This window comes from Canis lupus, chromosome 38, assembly GCF_003254725.2.
Source record: "Canis lupus dingo isolate Sandy chromosome 38, ASM325472v2, whole genome shotgun sequence".
Classification (NCBI taxonomy): Eukaryota; Metazoa; Chordata; class Mammalia; order Carnivora; family Canidae; genus Canis; species Canis lupus.
Genome location: NC_064280.1, coordinates 24,332,009 through 24,342,920, shown reverse-complemented (window position 1 = coordinate 24,342,920; position 10,912 = coordinate 24,332,009). Strand labels below are relative to the sequence as shown.

Genomic DNA, 10,912 nt, shown 5'->3' with positions numbered 1-10,912 from the left:
CGCAGAGCGAGGGAACATTCCAGAAGGAAGGTCGGGGGTGATCTGAGGGTCAGGACCGGGGCACATTTGGGAGACTGAGCCCCAGGTCGGGCGGCCCCCGGTGCTGCAGCCACAGGGCAAAGCCGGCACAGCTTCCTTGGCTGAAGCCTCCTGACGCGTTTGCAGGAAAACCTTTCTGTATGAAAATAAACACGACAAAGACAGAAAGCGAGACGCGTAGGGTTCTTTGAGGAAACGACGACCCTGCAAGTCTGGGCTGCTCCAGGGGGTCTCCAGGTGTGCAGTGGCCGTCAGGCGGCGAGGGGGACCTGGGCTCGCCCTCCCTCGGGTTCGCGCTCAGTGTCGCGCTGCAGAGCCTGGGCACCCCTTGCCCGCGACCAGGGCCGGCGGGACCCCTTGCCGAGGCGGGTCGGGGAGAACGGGCTTCGTGTGCAATCACGTTCTCCAGGTAGGAAACCGGCGCCCAGAGCGGTGACCCGTGCAAATGGCAAGAGCCCCGCGGCCTGGGCTCAGCCAGCTAGGCGACGGCCGCCACGGTGCGCAGCGGGATGCCGCCATCCCCGCGCGCGCCCCTCTGCTCCTGCAGGATGTGTCGGGAGAGCGTGTCCAGGAACCAGCCCACGTCCTGCAGATCCTCGGGCCACCTCAAGTACCGGCGCTGCCGCACGAAGCCCCCGATGGCCGGGTGCCTCCTCAGCTGGTACTGCGACAGGGAGCCCACGACCACCAGGACGAGGGCGCCGTCCAGGTGGGACGCGCAGCGGCTCCGCGCGGCCGCGAAGGCCTCCAGGCACCACCCGTCGCGGAGGAAGTGCCTGCTCACCAGACAGACCACCTTGCGGCTGCTCCACACGGCGTCCTGGATGTTGGCGATGTGCTCCCGCCCCGGGACGAAGTCCCTCTCCTCGAAGCACAGGTTCAGCCTGTTTCGGGAGCTGTACTGAGCGTCCAGGTGCCTGAGCAGCGCGCGCTGCACCCACTCGAAGTCTCTGCCGCTGAAGCACAGGTAGGCGTCGTACTGGTACGCGTCGGGCGCTCCGTCCTCGGCGGGCCCCGCAGGCAGGAGGCGCCGGGCCGCCTTGTAACAGAGGAAGCAAAGGCCCCGGAGCTTGGCGGCCACGAGGACGGCCAGGAGGAACAGCGTGACCCCGACGGTGGAGAAGATGAAGAGGGAGAACGTGAGGGTCCGCAGGGCCTCCTCGTCGTCACAGCCCTCCATGGAGACAGAGGACAGGGGCGTCCCCGCAAGCGAGCTGGGGTAGGCGCAGCACACGTCTGCGCGGGACCCGAACACGGTGACGTTGGTCCGGTTGAGCCACCTCACCAAGGGACGGAGCTCGCAGCCGCAGATGAACTTGTTGTGCGTTAGGTCCACGGCTCTGAGCGGGGCGAGCAGCCCGGGGTCCAGGGACAGGAGCTGGTTCCTGGACACATCCAGCACCTCCAAGGCAGCAGGCAGGTCGCCCCGGGACAGCGTGCTCAGCCTGTTGGCGCTCAGGTCGAGGCCCCTCAGCGCCGTGAGGTCCCGCAGCAGCCCCGGCGGGAGGGCGGCCAGGTAGTTGTGGTTCAGGTGCAGCACCCGGAGCCGGGGCAGCCCCCGGAACACGTCCCAGCACCGCCCGGTCTCCCAGGCCAGCTGCAGCATGTTGCTCCCGAGGAAGAGCCTCTCTGGGCCGACGCTGCCCGTGGGGCCGTGTCCGCCGCGGCACGCGGACAGGCGATTGCGGTTGAGGATGAGGACCTGCAGGGCAGGGACCCGGAGGAGCGAGTAGAGGTCGCCCAGGTCCTCCAGCCTGTTGTCCGACAGCTCCAGGAAGCTGGCTGTGAGGTCCATGTGGGACACGGTCTCCAGCTTGTTGTTGCCCAGGAAGATGGTGTCTATGCTGGGCACGAAGGAAACGGTTTTGAGGGCGTTGTCGCGGAGATCCAGGGTCCGAAGCGCCCCCAGGAATCTGAACGTCTGGTCCTGGATGATCCCGATGTGATTGTGCTGCAGGTCAATGTAGGCGACCTCCGCGAGCCCCGAGAAGTCAGAGTCATAGAGCTCGCCCAGGAGATTGTGCGACAGGTTGAGAACCTGGACGCTGCCGAGGCCGTGAAACGCTTCTCCCGCGATCCTGTTGATCTTGTTGTGGGCGAGGTCCAGGAGCTTCAGGTCCCCGAGCACCTCGAACAGTCGGGCGTTCAGGGAGAAGACGAAGCCGTGCGACAGATCCAGCCGCAGCACCGAGCTCCCGGCCAGCCCCGCGAACGTGCTCCGGTCAGGGTCCCGGATGTTCCGGAAGCCAAACCCCTGCCCCATGATGTGGTGGGCGAGCACCAAGGAGGAGATCTGGCTCCCACCGATGGCCCTGGTGACGTTGCCCGTGACGTCTGCGGTCCAGCCGTTGTTAGACACGTCCAGGGTCTCCAGGACCACGTTCCTGAACGGGTTCCCGCACCGCCCCCAGTCCACGGGGGCCCGGCTGTACAGGCCATTGGCCGCGAGGTTCAGAAGGGAGAGCGCCTTGCCCTGCAGGGGCCTGAGCCCCTGTTCACACGCAGCCGGGATCCGGTTGAGGGAAAAGTCCACGGACCTCAGGGAACCCAGCTCCCGGAAGGAGGCGTGAAGCTCGAGGCTCCCAATCTGATTTTTGGACAGGTCCAGGCGCGACAAAGCCCCCAGGTTTCTGAAATAACCGTCTGTCAACACGACGTCGGAGAGGCCACAGGCGAACAGCCGGAGTTCCTGCAGGTGGGGCAGCCCCTGGAAGGCGTCGGGATGCAGGAAATCCACCCGGCTGTTGCCCAGGTCCAGGGTGCGCAGGTTGGGCAGGTTCCTGAAGGCTTCTCTGTCGACGCTGAAGGGCGTCTGCTGCGTCCCCAGCTCCAGCAGCTGCAGCCGCTCCAGGAGGGGGAACGAGGCGCGGGTGATGGCCCGGATGTAGTTGAAGCTCAGCAGGAGGATCTCGGTGGTGCTGGGGACCGGGGGCACCTGGCTGAGGTTGCAGGAGCGGTACAGGGCCCTCCGGCCATCAGCCACGCAGCAGGATGCCGCGGCCACGGCGCCGGCCACAAGCAGCAGCCCCAGCGCGCGGCCCAGCTGGCGGCCCATGATCCTGCGGGACGGAAACACAGCCGTGCAAGCCCAACGCCACCCCGGGGCCCGGGACGGGGGCCCCCGGACAGGCACCTGCCTCCCCCCACACGTGGGCCCGGCGGGACGCGCACTCAGCGCCGTGCTGGGTCCTTGAGAAACACTTACCTTGAGGAGAGTCTGTTTGCCGTCACTCAACCGGGATGCGTGCAGGGCGTCGGGGAAAATGGCAGGCGGAGGATACTGGTGCCGCCCCCGCCCAGTGCCGGGGGCCCGCCCCTCCGCCCCCTGCGCGCTCCACACACGGCCCGGGTCAGCACGCACACGCTGGTCCTTCGGGCCACCATCCGCGAAGCGCCCAGCCTGACGGGTCAGTGCATCCCCCTCCCACCCCCTGCCCAGGCCTGTGGGGGCGAGCGCGGCGCGGCTCAGGGCGCCCGTCATCTGGACAAGTGCCACACGTCCGCTCTGTGCACAGGGTGCAGCAGGGGCTGGACACACGGGCCAGCTGGGGCGCACGTCCTGGGGCAGGCGGCAGCGGCCAGAGTGGCCAGGAAGGCCCCCGATGACTCGATGACATCCAGGGGCCCCAGGGATGCAAAGGAAGGAGGCCCAGCGGGGAGGCGGGGGGTGCAACACGGGGGCTCCGGCCGCCTCTCCACGCACTTCCAGGGCTGGGACTTGGCACGTGCTGCTTCCTCTGCACGCACGCTCTCCTCCCATGGCTCCGTGGCTCGTCGCCGACCCCCCCTCCGCTCGCTCCCCTGCTCCCGACCTCTCAGGCCACCTTGCTCATGTCCTTCTGAGCGCGTCCCGGGCCCTGATGCGGTAGGTGGCCCGTCCCCCTGTGAGCTGTGTTCACCGCCACGCGGCAAGCGTTTGGGAGGGCACCCGCCGCCGGGTCGGAAAACCGGAGCTGAAGGAGTGGCTCCGCCAGCGAGGAGAGCCTCAGTTTACCCCTGACAGAGCCCTGGTGCCCGTGGCCGGTGGGGAGAGCGGCCCCGCAGGAGCCTCGCGCGGGGCCCGGGGCGGCCTGGACGCAGAGCCGTGCTCAGAGCTCCACCCGGGCCCAGCCCCAGCGCCCCACGGCGCGGGCTCCGCGCTTTCTCCACCTCGTGCGCCAGGGAAGACGGTCCCTCGGCGGTTTGCGGCCATGCGGGACCCCTCCGGGGGACGGCCGCCCGCTCCCTGCCTGGCGCCCACGTGAGCCCTGCACTCAGCCCTCACTTCCAAACCTCTCGTGATTCTTACAAAGCTCCAGACACGTCCGTGGACAACCTCCCTGCGACTCCTGCATCCAAGCGTGTTCCTCAGGGTGAGCGCGGCCAAGTGGCTGACGCCTCCCCGCCGCGGGGCTCCCGCTGACTCGCCCTGAAGGACTTGCCCTCCCGTTTGCTCTGCGGCTTCCCGCGAGGGCAGAGCCACGCCAAGCGTGGGCCGATCAGATGACACCCGCGACTCCACTTCAAAACGGGAAACTGGTAGTTTAAATGTCCGCAGTGAAAGGCGCCCGCGGGCCCCATGTCACCTCCCTGCAGCGAGACGTGGACGGCAACGCACCCAGAGCCGATGCCGTCGGGTGGCAGGAGCCGGTCCCCACGCCGCAGGGTCACACATCACACCAGGGCTTCGGGGTGCGGCCGTGGCACCAAGAACCCGACCGCGCGGTTTCCCCACGTTGGGTGGTTGGAAACAGGCGACATGGGAGACGCCGTCACCTGGAGGAAGGCCTGTGCCCGCCGGGCTGCAAAGTGGGGGCAGGTCACTGGGTGGCAGGCGGGCTGGGGCACAGGCGGTGCGCCCCGAAAACCTGCGGGGAGCGGAAGTCTTTGTGCATCTTGCTTCCTCACCCCGCGGTGCGAGGCCTGCCCCGGGCACCTGCGTGGCACGGCCTGTGGACGGGTGCGCTGCGGACTCAGGGATGGGGCTGGGGCCTCTGCCCGGCCTTGGACGTGCTTGCAGGATGCTCGATCCCCCACGGACGCTGCTGCCACGGGGCTGGGCGCACCCAAGGCTGCACAGACGCGGCTCCTGCTCAGGCCAGTGGCCTCACCTTGGAGCACGGACTTCGTTTCCAAGGCTCACGTGTGGACGACACTTCTGCGCGGAGCCCGCACACGGGGGGGGGGGGGGGGCCGGGTTCGCAGCCATGCACTCACGTCCTCACGCGGTGGGGCACGGGTCCCCAACTTCCTTCCTTAGGAACCTCTGGGAGACGACAGTGGTCAGTGCTGATGTGGGGAGTCGCGAAGGAGGGCTCTTGTCTCCCCAGAGGGGAAAGGCTAGTTCAGGGGAGAAACAGAGGGGCCCTGCGGGGGTCGGGGGTCCGGCGTCTGCCTTCAGCCCAGGGTGTGACCCCGGGGTCCTGGGATCGAGTCCCGCTTCGGGGTCCCTGCACGGAGCCTGCTTCTCCCTCTGCCTATGTCTCTGCCTCTCTCTCTGTCTCTCATGAATGAATAAAATCTTTTTAAAATGCACATTTTGTTTACTTATTTATGTATTTATGTACAGAGCATGAGCAGAGGGAAGGGCAGAGGGTCTCAGCAGACTGTGCACTGAGAGCAGAGCCTCACGACCCCAAGATCGGGACCTGAGCCGAAACCAAGACTTTGACACTTAAGCCAACGGAGCCACCCAGCCGCCCCCCTGCGCATGGTTTTCTAGGCCACACAGCAATTTTTGACCCGCAAGGTCGGGGACACCGACCAGGACCCGAGGTCTCAGGCTGAGGACCACGCCGTGTGCGCACTACATCTTTCCGATCTTCCAAAAACGCCAGGATGCACGGTGCCGGGAGCCTGAGCCTCTGCTCTGCACGGGAATCGCCGGGAAAGGCGTGCGGAGTGAGCGGGCTGGGCGGGAGCTGAGACTCTGCCTCTGGAGCAAGCCTCAGGGGACCTGCTGTGGCCCTGGGTCCCTGTCCCCGCCCAGGGCTCAGGCTGCCCGCCTCCCGGGCCTGAGGCCGACCAGCTGCATCCGCACCACTTCTGGGAAGGGGCCGCGCTGACCTCGCCCCAGCTCGCCCCAGCCCTGGAGGGTGGCACCGGACGGGCGCGGATGGGGTACAGCGGCTGCCTCTGAGGAGCGAGTGACGGGCGGGGGTTCCGACAGGGGGCGCGGGGTGGCAGGGGCGGCAGTGGGGGGGCACAGGAGCTGGGCCTGGGGAGCAGGGCTCAGGGAGATCCCCCACCGCGGCCTAGGCGCCCTGAGCCCTGCACCGGTTGTCACGGTGGGGGCGGTGACAATGAGGACGAAGTTTGCAGCCTAATAGCTGTGACCTCGAGCCAGCGCCTAGCGTCTCCGAGCACCAGCGCGATCATCTCTGCAGTAGTGGCAGAAATGGTGTCTAGGAGGCAGGGACGCCCAGTGCCCGCCCCCAGGGACCCCCCCCACCCCCACGCCCGCACTCAGGGATGCTCCAGTGCCCGCCCCCTGGGACCCCCAGTGCCCGACCCAGAAACCAGCTGCTGATGTGTGACCCTCTAATATTTCTTGCCTAAGTACCCACCCAGGCAGCAGTTACCTGCCCCTCGCCAGAAACAAAGTCCCAGAGGAATCCACGGAGGGAAGCCAGGGAGGAAGCGGAGTCTCAGCCCAGCGCCACCTGCGGTTTCCCTTTCCTGCGTTGGAGACCCCACAGCACACACCCACCCATCCATCCAGACGCTGGAACCCCAACGGCACGGCCCTCTTCTGCTCCCTAGTCATCCCTCAGCACGCTCGTGGGCCCCCGGTGCAAGCAGATGATGCCACGGGTGATTGTTGAGGGCCCAGGGCTGAGCGTGAGGCGGCCACAGTCCTCATGCAAGGAGCGCTGGGCTGGAGCCGAGCCTGACGTGTTCAGGCACAGCCGCAGTAACAGGACCGAGAAGCTTGGCCTGCGAGGCTCCGCCCGCCTCCCTGAGGGCTGCCCAGCCTTGGGCCAGGGCCGGGGCCCAGGAAGGAGCACGGGGCTCACGGGCATCCTGATGCAACGAGAAGCAGCTGAGCCGGGAGTGCCCCTGCCCCAGGCCTGGATGAGGTCGGGATCTGTGCGGGGCTGGAGCCCAGGGGCTCCTGGCCAGTCCAGAGCCTGCACAGCAGCCGGCCCACTGGGTCTCCAGCCTCACCAGGCTCGGCCTCCAGGGCTTGCGGCCCAACGAAGGAGGCTCTGCGAGGCTGGACGCGGCTTCCTGGCAAGTGTCGCCTCCGAGGGAGCCGAAGCCTGGCAGGCTCAGCTTCGCAGATGGCGCAGCCCACACACTCCCTGCCCTGCTTGGGCCCAGGTGCTCCTGAAGCCCAGGGACGGCCCCTGTGGAGCCCGCGGGCCACCCGGCCCCACCGTCCGCCCTGAGACGGGCTGTGCCTGCTCACAGGAGGGTGCTGGCTGCTGTCTTGTGCCCACAGGAGCCAGGGTGAAGCCAGGCGGCCATCGGGGGGCCCGACACGTGTCAGTGCTCCACCAGGCTCAGTAAACTCCGGGAAATGATTCAGACTCGCTGCTGTGGTGGGGCCTGGGGGCTCCGGCGGGGGCTCCCCAGCATCAGGGCCCCCGGCATCAGGGTCCCCGGCATCAGGGCCCCGGCATCAGGGTCCCGGCATCAGGCTCCCCGGCATCAGGGCCCCAACATCAGGGTCCCCGGCATCAGGGCCCCAACATCAGGGTCCCCGGCATCAGGCTCCCCGGCATCAGGGCCCCGGCATCAGGGCCCCGGCATCAGGGTCCCCGGCATCAGGGCCCCGGCATCAGGCTCCCCGGCATCAGGGTCCCCGGCATCAGGGCCCCGGCATCAGGCTCCCCGGCATCAGGGTCCCCAGCATCAGGGCCCCGGCATCAGGCTCCCCGGCATCAGGCTCCCCGGCATCAGGGCCCCAACATCAGGGTCCCCGGCATCAGGGCCCCAACATCAGGGCCCCGGCATCAGGCTCCCCGGCATCAGGGCCCCAGCATCAGGGCCCCAACATCAGGGCCCCAGCATCAGGGCCCCGGCATCAGGGTCCCCGGCATCAGGGCCCCAACATCAGGGTCCCCGGCATCAGGGCCCCAACATCAGGGCCCCGGCATCAGGCTCTCCGGCATCAGGGCCCCAACATCAGGGCCCCGGCATCAGGGCCCCGGCATCAGGGTCCCCGGCATCAGGGCCCCAACATCAGGGCCCCGGCATCAGGGCCCCGGCATCAGGGTCCCCGGCATCAGGGCCCCAACATCAGGGTCCCCGGCATCAGGCTCCCCGGCATCAGGGCCCCGGCATCAGGGCCCCGGCATCAGGGTCCCCGGCATCAGGGCCCCGGCATCAGGCTCCCCGGCATCAGGGTCCCCGGCATCAGGGTCCCCAGCATCAGGGCCCCGGCATCAGGCTCCCCGGCATCAGGCTCCCCGGCATCAGGGCCCCAACATCAGGGTCCCCGGCATCAGGGCCCCAACATCAGGGCCCCGGCATCAGGCTCCCCGGCATCAGGGCCCCAGCATCAGGGCCCCAACATCAGGGCCCCAGCATCAGGGCCCCGGCATCAGGGTCCCCGGCATCAGGGCCCCAACATCAGGGTCCCCGGCATCAGGGCCCCAACATCAGGGCCCCGGCATCAGGCTCTCCGGCATCAGGGCCCCAACATCAGGGCCCCGGCATCAGGGCCCCGGCATCAGGGTCCCCGGCATCAGGGCCCCAACATCAGGGCCCCGGCATCAGGGCCCCGGCATCAGGGTCCCCGGCATCAGGGTCCCCGGCATCAGGGCCCCAACATCAGGGTCCCCGGCATCAGGGCCCCAACATCAGGGCCCCGGCATCAGGCTCCCCGGCATCAGGGCCCCAACATCAGGGCCCCGGCATCAGGGCCCCGGCATCAGGCTCCCCGGCATCAGGCTCCCCGGCATCAGGGCCCCGGCATCCGGCCCCCGGCTCCCCCAGGCCCGCAGCAGCAGGAGCCGCGGGGTCTGCGCGGCCGCACCTCCGGCCCGGCTCCCTCCCACCCCGGCCTCGGGCGCCCCCCGCCGGCTCTCCGGGGCCTCCCGCGCCCCGTCCTCCCCCGCAGGTGCGGCCCGCGGCCCGGCCCGGCCCACGCACTCACCGCCCGGGGCGCTCCCGCGGCCTCCGCGGCCGGGACCGGGTCACCTGCCCCTTCCCGGGCGGCGCGAAACCGAAAGCGAGGAAGTCCGCCCGCTGCCCGCGCCGGGAACCGGCCTCGCGCCCCGCCCCGCCCCGACCCCGACCCCGACCCCGACCCCGACCCCGACCCCGAGCCCGGGGCTCACCTCCCGGAGGGGCCGCGCCCCCCGCCCCGCCCCCGCCCCCGCCCCCGCCCCGCCCTGGCCCCGCCCTGGCCCCGCCCCCGGCCTGCCCGGCCCCGCCCCCCGCGGATCGGGCCCGCCCCCGGCAGGTCCCGCTCCCGCAGTGCAAGCCCCGCCCACCCCGCAGGCCCCGCCCACCCCGGCAGGCCCCGCCCCCGCAGAGCAAGCCCCGCCCACCCCGCAGGCCCCGCCCACCCCGCAGGCCCCGCCCCCGCAGAGCAAGCCCCGCCCACCCCGCAGGGCCCGCCCCCGTGGCCCAGGTCCCCTCTTTGGCCCAGTCCTAGGAGGAGGGACCTCGGGACCGGCCCGGTGATGGGGGAGCAGGGACCAGCTGAGGACAAAGGCCGCCGAGCAGCCCCGGAAACAGGCAGGGGGACCTTCCTCTGGGGACTGAGCTGCCCCCGCGCTCCTCCTGTGCTGAGGGCAGGAGGCAACCTTAGCCCGACCCCGGGCCCCTGCGAGTCTACTGTCACGGATAAAAGTCCCCCTAGAAGCATCCTTTGTCTCTACCCCAAGATCCGCGTGGGCGATGACCCCAAGCGCGCTCTGAAGGGTCTCGTGACCCGGGTTTTATTAGATGGTGATCAGGGCCCCCACCGCAGCCAGCCCTGGAGGTCCCCAGCACATGGCTTCCAAGCCCTTGGGGCGGCTGTCCCCGGGGCCTCCCACCCCAGGTGTGCGGTGGTCTCCTCACAGGCCCGGCCGCAGCTCCGTGCTCACACGGCCCATCCCCGGGATCCCAAAAAACCACCACTTTGCACCAAAGATGCCTCAAGAATTCTTTCCTGGCTCCAGGCCTCACCTCAAGCTGCACCTGGATTCCAAGACTTCATCACCTCAGCCGCGCCCTCGAGGCTCCGCAGCTGCAGGGACGAATGTCGGGGCCCCGGGGCCCGGGTGGGAGGTGGGGACACACAGGCACCGGGTGCTTGAGGCCTGAGCCGAGGGGAAAGGCCGCCCCTGGACCGTCCTTGCAGACCTCCAGGCCGGTGCAGCCGCCCCCCGTCCTGAGCTGCAGAGGAGCCACAGAGCAACCGTCCAAAGGCACAGCCCAGCTGGCGAGGAGGAGCTCAGCCCCTGCTCCCGGACTCCTGGCACAGTACTCCCTCCCCCTGGCCGAACCCCAAGCCTGTTTCCCAAGGGCTTGAGAGACTCAAGGCAGCTGGGGCAGGGCCGGGGCTCCACCACAGGGCCCTGAGGTCAGAACTTGAGCCACCCGGGTGCCCTGCTCCTCTGGATTTTAATCCCCAGGAAGCAAGTGATAGTCCTCAGCCCCAAGCAGCAAACACAATGATCCCCAGCTCCTCTGCAGCCGCAAAGATAATGGAAGCTCAGTTGCTTGAGGGCCACTCGTGAGAAGACCCCAGCTGTTCCAGTCACCTGGGGAGGGGGGTTGTCACCCCCCAGACAGGGCTGGGTGGCAGAAGCTGTGTCCCCAGAGCCAGGAGCAGCGCTGAGCAGAGGGCTCTGGGAGTCCCGGGGCTTGGAAACGGCGCCGGGGACACTCCTCCCTTCCCTGCATGCTCCGGGATGTCACAGCCACGCCGCTCGCCACGTCAGCCAGTGAGCGT

The 10,912-nt window shown here is 69.2% G+C and overlaps 1 protein-coding gene across 2 annotated transcripts; it reads right to left on the bottom strand.

Annotated features, from left to right (window-relative positions):
• Window positions 1–203: 203 nt before the first annotated feature.
• On the bottom strand, window positions 204–4,093 carry TLR5 (toll like receptor 5). Of its 2 annotated transcripts, XM_025420678.3 has the most exons (2): window positions 3,245–3,383; window positions 204–3,098 (listed from the first exon to the last, which is right to left on the bottom strand). In XM_025420678.3, the coding sequence occupies exon 2, from the start codon at window positions 3,092–3,094 to the stop codon at window positions 518–520; it is 2,577 nt and encodes an 858-aa protein (XP_025276463.3). In that variant the 5' UTR covers window positions 3,095–3,098; window positions 3,245–3,383; the 3' UTR covers window positions 204–517. The 2 variants fall into 2 exon arrangements, with proteins under 2 accessions (XP_025276463.3, XP_048962953.1); XM_049106996.1 differs by having other exon boundaries at window positions 204–4,093.
• Between the last annotated feature and the right edge of the window lie 6,819 nt (window positions 4,094–10,912).